Below are 13042 nucleotides of genomic sequence, written 5' to 3' on the forward strand. Positions count from 1 at the left end.
TAAGTGATACAGGATCGAGTCCAGGTTCACATTTATATCATTGCCTCTTCAACTCTGATGATTCTAAGATTACCACCTCACTCCCCCGATTTTTCCAGAACTGTCCTGCTTCTCTTACCTCTAGGGAAGCATCTTCCATGCCATCGAATTTTAAAATGTCAAACCTAGAAATGTCTAGCCAGATTTTCTCTTTATAGAGCAAAAAGGGCAAGGGCTGGACCAAGATCCCATGGAGATCACACAAGAAGCCAGGCCTCTGACTCACAGACCAAGGCTCGCTGTTCCTGGAGAATATGGGCACTCAAGTTTTCATGTGAGGAGAGATTGCAGTGAAGGTTTTCTTTTTCCCTCTCCATTTCTTCAGCTGATATTGTCAGCAACAACCATAAATTTCAGAGTTTGTTCTTTAGTTTCTTTCAAAGTGTGGTGGGTGGCGTGGTTCCCTGTCAGGGAGTAGAGGCTGGCAAACATTTAGAGCCATTAAGTCCAACTGCTCCCTCTTCCTTCCTCCTCTGCTTCATTTCTATTAAACAGCTGGGGAGACAGACACTGAGTGTAAGATCCAGAAATAGGGAGTAACTTTTCAAAGTAAATCAGCAGTTCTTGGCAGAGGTAAATCTAGAATGCAGTGTTGTGGCTCCCAATCAGTGTTCATAAGGATTTTTCATGAGAGAAGATGATACCTTAGCCTGCCATTCAAAGCCTATCTTCTTGCAGCCTTATTTCTTCTTAAAATAGTAAAATGGCAACTCCTTGCTCTTGCCTTGTGTTTTTGCCAAAGGCAGCTCAAATATTCCTATTCCAAGAGGACTTCACTAGCCCTGCCTGGCCTAAGAGCTTCTTTTCTGGGCTTTCATAATTCCTGTATTTCCCTTTGTTCTCACTATAATCACATTGGTTTTGCTACATCTATTTATGTGTCTACAGCTCTATAAGATCAGGAGTACTTTCAGGGTGGTCATGGAGCCTGATCGTCTTCTATTTAATAAAGCCCCATACCAGTACCTTCCCCAGGGGCTCAGTGCACCAGAGTGTGGAGACAGGAGCCAAAAAGCCACTCTGCCAACTTGTCACACTGCTGAATCATAAAAGTGGGATGTAGAAGCCATTAGCAATTATATTGTTTTATTATACAGATGGGGATACGGAGGGAAGCTCAGAAATGGACTGTGATTTGCCCAAGGTCACACAGTAAGTCAGTGACAGATTCAGAACTGGATCAGTGGGGCTGGACTTAACTCACCTTGAGCAGGGGTAACTCAGCAGGGATCCCAGGTTGCCCCATCTACTTGGGGTCCCGGGGCAGACCAACCGTTTGAGAGTTTGTGCTCAACCCAAAGACACTGAAGCATTTCCCGCCCCTGAACTGCTGTTTTGATAGAGCCTATGTAACAGACAAAGCATGTGCTTAGGGTACCACAAAATAGGAGCATGAAAAAAATGTTTTTGAAAGAATTTAGTATTTGAAAATTTTAAAAAGCATTGATGTAGCATTACAGTAAAAATCAGAAAAACTTTTTGGACTTTTTAACATTTATTTTGTGGTCTACGGTAAGTGATTTTATTTCAAATTACATATTACAGGGGTGTTTTCAGTGCTTAGGGCCAGTAAAGGTATTGTTGGGGCATCGTTTCATTTGTCGGATCCTCCCCATTGGGATTATCCACTGTTTCCAGTTACACTGCTGTTGAGGCAGAAAAATCAATAACCTGAAAGTTCAACTTGACACTGCGCTTTACATGCATTACATTATCTTATACAGCCCTGCCGGGAAGTGCTCATGCCCCTTTTACAAATGAAGAAACCGAGGGTCACAGAAGGAAAAGCTCTTGTTCAAGGTCACACAGCTCATAAAGAGTGAGAGCAGAGGGGGTGTTCTGGAGTCAGCCTGCAAAGGACTGAGCCCCAGCCTGGGAACCAAAAGCCCTGGCTTCTGGACCAGCTGTGCCACTTGCTTGCTGGGTGACTTTGGGCCTCCGAGCCTCAGTTTCTCCATCTGTAAAATGAAGGCTTTGGAAGAGATGATCTCCTCCAGCTCAGTAAACATTTCTGAGTGTCCCCTCCATGATTGGCAGGGGTTCTGAGATGGACGCCCATGGCCCCTGCCTCTAAGGAGGATGAGCAAGTCTCTTTTACCTATTAAGCACCTATTACATGCTTGATTCTTGACATTTATTATGTCATTTAAGCCTCATTACAACCTCTAAACCCATGCTAGTTCTCTCATGCTTTTTTCACCACCCTACACTGTACCCATAGAAAAGGAGCAAGTTATGTACAAAGCAGAAAGGTTAGGTCCATTAACTTTGGAGTTAGAAAGATCTAGGTTCCCATCCAGTCTCTACCACTTTCCAGCTCGGGCAAGCCACATTTCCTCTCCAAATTGCAATTTCCTTATCTGTGACCCTCATAGTGTTGAAAGTTGCCTCATCAAATGTTCCCATTTCTCATACTGTCATCAGCCATGCCTCCTTATGAGAAACTCTCCAAGATCATCTGTCTTCCCCCAGGGACTGCACATCCCTGTATAGGCCTACTAGGGTACCTGATCCAAGGTCACTCAGCCAGTGTGTGTCAGCTAACGTGGATCCTGGGATCAGACTCTCACACATCAGGTGAGCCTTCCCGGGCTCCTCATCATGACTCTACATGCCCCTGGCCTCCCTGAGCCTGTCTCCCAACCCCAACCTTTTCCTGCCTATGGGTACTCCATCCCCACCCAGCCCAGCTCACCTGTCAAGTCTGGTCCACTTGGTGTCTTCTCTGGAATTGCCACACGTGGCCTTGTTGGGAAGAGCCGTGAAGGAGCTGAACCGTGGCCCATTAAACTCTCAGTCCTGCCCTCAGAGAGACCTCTGCCTCAGGTTGGCTCTCCTAAGGGACCCTCCACTGCCAGCCAGCAGGGAACAACTCCCTAGGGTGGAGATGGGGGACTTGGTGATGAGAACAGCATCATCCACAACTCTCATGGGTCCCAGAACTTTACCACCAATGGAACAGTTTTATTCCTGTTTTCCCAGCAGGGTCAGGGCTGTTCCCACTGTTTTACGCCTGAGGAAACAGAGATCTAGAGAAGTGAAGTGACTTTCCCAAAGCTACATGAGTGACTGAGCAGGGGTCCATTGGAACCAAAGCTCCAATTCCCATTCAGCAACACAGCACCTAATGGCTGAGACCTCAGTTCTCTGCAGCAGTGTCACTTTGGACAAATCTTTTAGCCTCACTGAGCCTTTTTTCCTCATCTATAAAATGAATATAATAACACCACCTATCTCACAGGGCTATTGAAAAGGTTTAAGGTGCTAGTCCTGGGGCTGCCACATATTAAACACTCAATAAGTGAGAGAGTTTGTTTTAATGAACCAAAGTTGTAATCCCTGCAGTATGAATGTGCTATACTATTGCTGTTGTGCAATGAGGAGTTTGCAAGGGAATGTGGAGGAGAAGGTCTATGCTCCAGGCAGGGCAAAAGTCGAGAGGCACGGATCCTTTCTGCCTCCGTCTTAATGATTCTCTCCCATGGTCTCCGTGGCTCTCTATTTCTGTCTCTGTCACTTTTCATTAATATCTGTAATATTTAAATAATAAAATTTAACAAGTAGCAAATAAATAGATCCACATTGTAAAATATTTTATTAAACACAGCACTTTACTGAGAAAATATGAACGTTCTCTTCACAACAACCCTTTCCTGTTTTCCTCCCACCCTCACTATTATTGGTTTGGAACATTCCTTCCAGAACTTTTCCAAAGCATATAAGTGTGTGTGTGTGTGTGTGTGTGTGTGTGTGGTGGGGAGGGGGCGGATATATATGGTTTTGTTTTGTATTTTTCTTCCAAATATAATGAATTATTTTATATTTAGTGTATAACATATTTTAACTTAATTGTTAGACTCTTTCTATGTCTGATCTCCTTCATTCTTTTTACTTGCTACTTTGTATTTCATAGCATGGATATACCAAGGTTTGTCTAATAATTCCACTGTTGATGTATATTTAAATTGTATCCAATTATTGCTATTATTAACACTGCTGCAATTAAATCCCTTTTTCATGTATTATGTGGCATGTGCACCCAAATATTTCTCTGGGTTAGACAGATCCATAAAAGTGGAACTTCTAGCCCAAGCAATAAGAACATTCTAAAATTTAATTGGGTATGCTTGTGCAGGGACCATCCCAGCTTCAAACCCAGAGGCTTTGAGGATCCTGAGCCACAGTAATGATTGACACGAGTCTGAAGCAATCAGGGTCTGATGCTTCTGCCCAGAACTGGGAGAAAGCTGTGGATGAGGGATTCATTTCAGCTCACAGAAGCAATTTCCATGATGGAACTCCAGTGACTGTTGATTTACAACTGAAAAATGCAAGATTACTCAGTCATTGGCAGCTGAGAACAAAACCTAATGGAAACCAACAAATGGTACAATAGATATTGCAACCCTCTTCCAATATAAAGAACTTCACGATAGAGCTGAAGACGGTTTTAGAAGTTTCTTGGAATAACAAACAAGAAGTATATGTGCCATCTTTTCCTCTTCTAATCTACACACCCCTTACTGGAGAAAGGAATTCTAGGTTGGGATAAATTTCTATGTGTGGGATAAATTTTCTATTTGTTTCAGTACCATCAATGTAAACGCTGAAGGTATTTCTGGGGGAGAAGAGCTAATCACTCCTAAGTTAAATGCAATGAATCCTGCAGAATCATCAGACTGTTAGGTGGATTCTTTTTGTTCCGTTTTCTGTTTCTTGGACATTACAGAGCTCCTTGGTAAACATCCAGAGCCAGCATTTGGCAGCTAAAGGCTTTGTGGGATGTTATGGATGGAACTGATGAAAAGACTTGGGTACTTGGGTCAGAAGAACCCAACAGTTGGTGGAATTGAAGTAAGCAGGAGAAAAAAAACAACCAAGATTAAGATTCCTTTTTGGTTTCTTATTTTATTTTGTTTCACTTAAGAAAATGAACCAAAATAGGAGAGTTAAACTGTTGGCTGAGACTCGGTTGTAAAAAGCCAACATCCTAAGACTTACTATTATAATATTGTGGGATGAAATATGAGTTATTTTATTACCTTCAAGAATAAAAATGTTCTTCTACTTCCAGGAAATAATGGGTTATTCTATAGCCATTACAGTAATCATCAGAACTTATTTTATATCAGTGTAATTGTTCAATGATGGCTTCACACCAGTATACACACTTCTGTAAGTCAGCCAATCTAAGTCAGCCACTTGGCAACAGCTTCACTCTAGTAAGTGCATGTCCACAACTAAAGGCAAAGCAGTCCCCGAACACTCCCATCCCCATAAGTCCACCAATTCCTGATCTCCACACTTAACAAAATTCTATATAATATCAGCATTCCGTGTTGCTCAGAAACAGATTGTTGCCATAAACTATAGACTTCCCTTGCCTAAGCAAGTAATAAATTCAGCCTTTTGTTTCGGATATGGAGTGCTGGTCTCTTCTTTAACATTTATTTCTATAAATTTGGTACTAATGCTCACTTCCATTTCTAATTTTACTAATTTGAGGGTTCTCTCTTTTTTTCTTGGCCAGTCTAGCTAAAGGTTTGTCAATTTTGTTGCTATGTTCAAAGGAACAACTTTTAGTTTCATTGATTTTCTCTATTGTTTTTCCATTCTCTATTTCTTTTTTCCCCTCTAATCTTTGTTATTTCATTTCTACTGTTTGTTTGGGGCTTACTTTACTCTTCTTCTTCTAATTTCTTTAAGGTGAAAGGTTAGGTTATTGAATTGAGATTTCTTCTTTTTAATATAGGCATTTAAATCTATAAATTTTCCTCTAAGCGTGGCTTTAGCTGCATACCAGAAGGTTTGTTTTGTTGTGTTTTTCATTCATCTCAAAATATTTTCTAATTTCTCTTGTGGTTTCTTGTTTGACCCATTGGTTATTTAAGACTATGTCATTTAATTTCCGCCTATTTCTGAAAGTCGCATTCAGTGATACACACTTTAGTATTTTAAAGATAGCAAAGAAAAAGTGGATAGGTTATTTAAAACATTTATCACTTAGTACAAAAAAAAAAGAGAGAGCTTAGAAATAATGAAGTCATCAAAGGTGAAACTAGACAAGTTTCATGGGCACAATTCTGGGGATTTTTTTGAAAGATAGGAGGATAAAAGAAATTAAAGAGGACCATGGTACTGAAGAATAAACAAAAAGCACACAATAAAAATTTAGTATATTTTAAGAGTATGTTTACCATTGAGAAGACATGAAATTAATGCAGAGGAAAGGGTATCACCATAAGCATCAATGTTGTAATGGAATTGTAGTCTCATAACTGTAAAATGACTACATAAGCATTTGCTCTATAAGTGATCATTGAAGTCAGCTTTAGAGCTCAACATCTTGAGTTCAGATATTTTAAACTAGATTTTGAGATCTTAGAATTCATCTTTTCATCTTCTTCCTTTCTCAGCAACACTGAGATATGAAATATAGCACATAGTAGGTTCATGATACAGGTACTTAATATATTTGCTGACAGTTTCCATTTTCTTGACAAGTAGGTTAGGCAGTCACTTGTGAGGTAAAAAAATCAGATAACTGCTGCCTGTAAAGCATGTTGGCTTGTGTAACTGTGCCAGTGCTTGGTTAAAAAGAATTCTCCACTGGGGAAATTCAGGAAGATTGGGACCATTAGTCATAAATACTATAATTCGAGATGAGCACCTCACTCTTAGATAAAAATGAGATGAATTTTAAGAAAGTGTTTTCCCTGAGTAATGTACCCTATCTGATTTTAATGTAGGAGGCTTCAGACAATAAACCTAACCTCAAGTGGGCCCCTCATGCAGCCAGGCTGCCATCCCATGTGTCCCTGGTCTGTTCTCCCTTCTTCTATTCTAGGTGACTTTTTCACACCCTCTCCTCTCTCCTCAAGCTCCCTCTTGCCTATTGTCACTTCAGTTAATCAGGAGAGAACTTCCACAAGCCCCCACCCCACATCCACCCATCCACCAGCATCAACCCATGTACTCTGCCTTCTCACCTGCTACAAGAGTTGAACTATCCATGCTCCTATCTAAAACCAGTCACTCCAGCAATTCTCTCTCTCCTCCATCACCAAATTTTTGCTCTCTGCTGGAGCATTCTTATCTGTTCTAGTTTGCTAATGCTGCTGGAATGCAAAACACCAGAGATGGATTGGCTTTTACAAAAGGGGGTTTATTTGATTACACAGTTACAGTCTTAAGGCCATAAAGTGTCCAAGGTAACACATCAGCAATTGGGTACCTTCACTGGAGGATGGCCAGTGGTGTCCGGAAAACCTCTGTTAGCTGGGAAGGCACGTGGCTGGCATCTGCTCCAGAGTTCTGGTTTCAAAATGGCTTTCTCCCAGGATGTTCCTCTCTAGGCTGCAGTTCCTCAAAAATGTCACTCTTAGTTGCACTTGGGATATTTGTCCTCTCTCAGCTTCTTCAGAGCAAGAGTCTGCTTTCAATGGCCATCTTCAAACTCTCTCATCTGCAGCTCCTGTGCTTTCTTTAAAATGCCCCTTTTGGCTGTAGCCCCTCTTCAAAATGTCACTCACAGCTGCACTGAGTTCCTTCCATTTGTCAGCTCATTTATGTGGCTCCACTGATCAAGGCCCACCCTGAATGGGTGGGGCCACGCCTCCATGGAAATATCTCATCAGTCATCACGTACAGTTGGGTGGGGCACATCTCCATGCCAACAACCTAATCCAAACGTTCCAACTTAATCCCCACTAATATGTCTGCCCCACAAGATTGCATCAAAGAATATGGCTTTTTCTGGGGGACATAATACATTCAAACCAGCACACTATCAGTGTACAAATATGCTATTTTCTTAAAAAGAAGTCTTTTATCTAATAAACTTCTGATTAAATAAAAACATTGAGCAGAACAGTATGTATGGTGGGCTACCATTTCTCTAAGAAAGAGTGGAAATATTTATAAATATAAATAAAACAAAAAAAAATGGTTTCCTTAAAGGCAGTGCAACAGGTAGAGGGGGAACAGGAATGGAAGCTAGACTTCACTAAAAATGCCATGCTTTATAATTTTGACTTAAAATTATTGTAATTGTGAATTTAAAAACCATGTGTGAAGGACCCCATTAGCATTTGCTGAAATTCTCACTTTCTAATGCCCTTGCTCCAAATTCAGTGCTGTGTCTTTACCAAACTTTGCTAATGAAGAGTTTCTTCCCTCTAATGTGTGCTACAAAAATGCCACTGCCTGCCCCACTCGCTTTTCTGAGAATGGTTTTCCTCTCTGCCTGTTTAGGGGGACACTGTTCTTCTGCCAATCCCTGCTCTCATCTGACTCCTTTTTGACCCATGTGATTCTTAAAGGGGACCAAGTATTAAATTCCTTTGGATTTAACTGCATGTAAATTCCATTTCTCAAATGGGGGGCGGTGTCCAAGCTAAAATTGATTCCCTCCTGATAGGTAGAAACATGGAGCCACGCCACAGTCTGGTTAGCTCTATGTGGATGAAACCTCTTCCTCTCTGATGGGAGCCTCTCCGGGCTTTTCCTGTTTAATCAGCCCACATCTGCCATATAATTGACTGCATGAGGGCTCACAAACAAGCTGTAGCAGGTGCCCTAGGTTAAAATTATTTATGGGAGAATTTTTATTTTACTTTGGATGGGCTAACATCCTCTACTTTCCAGTGCCCCCATGCTTCCCCTGAAACAGCACCCACCACACTGTCATTTCTGACATGCCTGTGTCCCTCTCTAGATTGTGAGCATCTTGAGGGCAGCAACTGTCCCAACCCATCTCTGTGTCTCTATCCTCTACTGTGTCGTCCGGCACCTCCCAAGTGCCCAGTAAAGGTTTCTTAAATGAATGAACAAACGGGGAAAATTACACTCAGTGGGTTGGTGTTGACTGTAAATGTGCAGACCACCATCGCTGCTTTGCACCTATCGGAAGACTTGGACCAAACATTGAGAACTACCATTGCAGCCTCTGTCCAATGGTATGATGCCTTGTAAAATGTTTTAAGTTTCCTTGGCTGCTCAAGTAGACACCATGCAATGTGTTGGTTTAAACAATGGGAATTTATTAGCTCATGGTTTCGAGGCCCAAATCAAGGTGTCATGAGGGCAATGCTTTCTTCCCAAAGACTGGTGTCCTGGGGCAGGCTGCCAGTGATCCTTGGTCCTGGGCTCCTCTATCACATGGCCGTGCACATGGCGGCCTCCCCTGGCCTCTCCCTTCTCTTCTGGTTCCACTGACCTTCAGCTTCTTGTTCCCCGAGGCTTTCTCTCTGTGTCTGAATTTCATCCTGCTTATAAAGGACTCCAGTAATAGGACTAAGACCTATCCTGATTGAGGTGGATCACACCTTAACTGGAGTAACCTCATCAGAAGGTCCTACTTACAATGGGTTCACACCCTCAGGAGTGGATTAAGTTTAAGGACATGTTTTTCTGGAGTATACACAGCTCCAAATCACCACAAATGTTTTATTATAAAATATAATATTCATACAGTAAAAAATGTATAAATCCTACATATGCAGTTTAATTATAGAGCAAATCCCATGTCACCATCACTCAGGAGAGAAATGAAACATTAGCAACATCCCATAAGACCCCGGATGCCCCTCCCTGATTACAACCTCTCCTTCTCCTATAGAAGTGGCCATGACTCTGATTATTATAATAAATATGGCTTCTCTTTTCTTTGTAATTTATACAGATAAAAAATATAATTTAGTTTTGCCTGTTTTCAAATTTTATATAGCTATAATCATACTATATATATTCCTGTGAATCTTGATTTTTTTGCTTGACACTGTGAGATTCTTCCATGTTGTTGCATGTATACGTGATTCCTTCATTTTTTTATTGGGGAATAAAATATTTCATGAACATTTCACAATTTAGAGAAATGCCATTGTGCCAAGTCATAGAATATGTGTACCCTCAACATTATAAGGTAGTGACAAACTATGTTCCAAAGTGCTTATACCAATTGCATTCCCACTGACAGTGTGTAACAGCCTTCATTGATCCACATCCTCACCAGCCTGGTGTTACCAGACTTTTCATTTTAACCAGTCTAGTTGGTTTCTAGCGGTATGTATTTGTGGTTGTAATTTGCATTTCTCCTCTTACTAAAACGGTTGGGTAATTTTTCATATATTTATTGGACATTTGTATATTCTCTCTTATGAAGTATTTTGCTCATTAGACTATCTTTATCTCATTGGTTTGAAGTAATTCTCTCTATATACTGGCTATGAATCCTGTAGTTGGTTATGTGCATTGCAAATATCTTCTCCCTTTCTGGCAGCTTGTCTTTCCACTCTTTTTTTGATGTCCTTTGATGAATAGAAATTCTACATTTTAAAGCAGTCTAATTTATCCATTTATTCCTTTAAGCTTAGACTTTTCAAATCTTGTTTAAGAAATATTTCACAATACCAAGATCATGACAGTAGACTCCTAAAAAGTTTTATAGCTTTGTCTTTCATATTTAGGTCTTTAATGAGATTGATTTTTGTGTTTGACTTGAGGTAGGGGACAAACTTCACTTTTTGACATATGGATACCCGATAGTCCCAAGACCATTTATTATTTGTCCTTCTTCCACACTGATCTGCAAGGCTATTTCCTTCATATATCAATCATCCATATATTTATGCTTCTGTCTCTGGATTCCCTATTCTGTTTCATGGGTCTATATGTCTAACTATGTCTTAATAACTTATCTCTTGGCTTTTAGCCTTTAATACCATTTTAGACTTAGTATATTGAAAAATCTCTTTGATGTTTTAAAGAAGATTTTTAAATATTTTATCTGACATTTTTTAAAGCTCTTCCACAGAAAGATTGATTTAATAACAGCCTATTATTAATGGAAATGGAGGTCCCAACGGTATATTTTTGGTCCTGCTGTAAGTCATGCTTTCCTTAAAGAACTTTTTTGGTGACCTTCTCTGTTCTTAGAACACTGGTGCCCTGGGAGCTGCATTAACTGCTGGACCCTGGAGAGCCCTGGGTCCTGGGGATGTACCATTTTGGTGATGGCTGCCTTCACATCCTTGTTCCTCAGAGTGTAGATGAGGGGATTGAGAACAGGGGTGAGGATGGCGAACACCACATTGCCCATGATGTGGAAGTCGAGGGGCAGGTCCGCCCTGTAGGCCACGTAGGCTATGGCCATAGATGAGTAGTAGGTGCCGACCACCAGGAGGTGGGAGCTGCAGGTAGAGAAGGCTTTTGAGCGGCCTTCTCGGGAGCTGATGTGAAATACCGAGTTCAGGATGTGGGCATAGGAGAGAAGCACCAGGAGAAGGGGCAGGAAGGACACCACCATGGCGATGCAGAAGCCCATGAAGGCCTGAGGGGTGGTGTCAGAGCAGGAGGCTTGGACCACAGCCAGGTGGTCACAGAAGCAGTTGTATACATGAACAGTGCTGTCAAATGCCATCTGGGAGGTCTTTACCACTGCTGGGATGGGCAGGAGGAGGGCAGTGAGCCAGGCACTGGCCGCCAGTGCAACGTTGGTCTGTGGCGTCATGTGGACAGGGTAGTGCAGTGGGCGGCAGATAGCCACATAGCGGTCATAGGCCATGACCACCAGGATGAAGGCTTCAGAGCAGGCACAGCTGTGAAAGAGGTACATCTGCAGGAAGCAGGCAGGAAAGCTTAGGAAATGGTCCTTGAATAGGAGAAGGGAGAGCATCTTGGGGACAGTGGATGTGGTGAAAAGGATGTCCATGGCTGAGAGGTTGATCAGGAAAAAGTACATGGGCTTGTGGAGGCTGGGCTCTGCCACCACAGCCACCAGGATCAAGGTATTGCCCACAAGTATCAGGATATAGAAGAGCAGAAAGATAAAGAAGACAGGGAGGAAGAGGAACGGCTGTACGGAGGGGATGCCCACCAGGTAGAAGATGGGTGAAGAGCCTTCTGATGATCCATTACAGGCTGTGGTCTCCATGGAGGGACAGGGCAGGCAGATCCTGAAAACCAGAACAAACAGGAGTTTGGAAGGAGAATTCTGTACAGTTTACTGTACAATTAATACAACCCAAATCATTTACAAACAAGAGTAGAGGACTGGTGGTGGGTATCCCATTCTGACATTTCCATCTTTTGACACAATTCCACCAAATATATTGTAAGTACTACAACATGCAAGGCCAATGTACTCAAGGTTCCTACATTGATGGGGCTTAAGTACTAGAAAAATCATACATTAAACGTCAGCCACACAGATAGTTACAGCCATGACAAATGCACTGAAAGAGTTCTTGCCAGCCACCTGCTCCAGATTCCAAACAGTCTTTGGGGCATCAGGTCTCTTAGATCCCTAATTTCTTATATTTTCTTTTGCAGTTGCTTAAAGTTCTACTAGATGACAACTTTAACACCACATCACCAAGGAGGGCTAATTTTTCCAAGGTATTCTGTGATATGCTGCCTTGCTCAGTCTACTCACGACCCAGGGGATGGCTCGTTTCTCATTTTCTGGGTGCAGCACCTGTGCCAGCCTCTGTCTGTTCTCTGAGTCCCTCTCTGTTTCAGTGGTGAGAGGGACAAACGTCCTTTGTGGGAGTCTCACTTCCTGATTGCGCCTGAGCAGAAGGTAGATCTTCCCACCACTGTGCAGATGCAGAGACTCCAGACACTTCCTGGGTCACTCCATTAACGTCCCCTCCTGGCTGCTGCACCCCAGAGGTGCTCCCGCTGAGTGATTTCATGCCCGCTCTGCTGTCGGACACCAACTCAGAGAAGCCTCAAGGAGCTGCCTTGAGAGACACTGTTGCTAGAAAGGACACGGAGACTGAAAGCTGTAGCTGCCTAAGGAGAAAACAACTCTGTGGCAGATGTTGTCCTGAGAGACTTTACTTGGGTTCACTAAATGTGTGCTCAGGTCAAGTCTGGGATGGGAGTTTTGAGCTGAGGAAAACACTAAGTGATCTAGGTAGATTCACATTTACATTTAACTGATGCTTTAACCCCAGTGATTCCATGAGGAGTTTCCTTTTGATTTCTTAGAACTGTATCA

The 13042-nt window shown here is 42.1% G+C and overlaps 1 protein-coding gene across 1 annotated transcript; it reads right to left on the minus strand.

The window, feature by feature from the left end:
* Positions 1 to 10927: 10927 nt before the first annotated feature.
* LOC119537208 (olfactory receptor 2AT4-like) lies at positions 10928 to 11971 on the minus strand. The gene has a single exon (XM_037839759.1). It carries the CDS (start codon positions 11969 to 11971, stop codon positions 10928 to 10930), a length of 1044 nt encoding a protein of 347 aa, XP_037695687.1.
* Positions 11972 to 13042: the final 1071 nt, after the last annotated feature.

This window comes from Choloepus didactylus, chromosome 6 (genome assembly GCF_015220235.1).
Source record: "Choloepus didactylus isolate mChoDid1 chromosome 6, mChoDid1.pri, whole genome shotgun sequence".
NCBI lineage: Eukaryota > Metazoa > Chordata > Mammalia > Pilosa > Megalonychidae > Choloepus > Choloepus didactylus.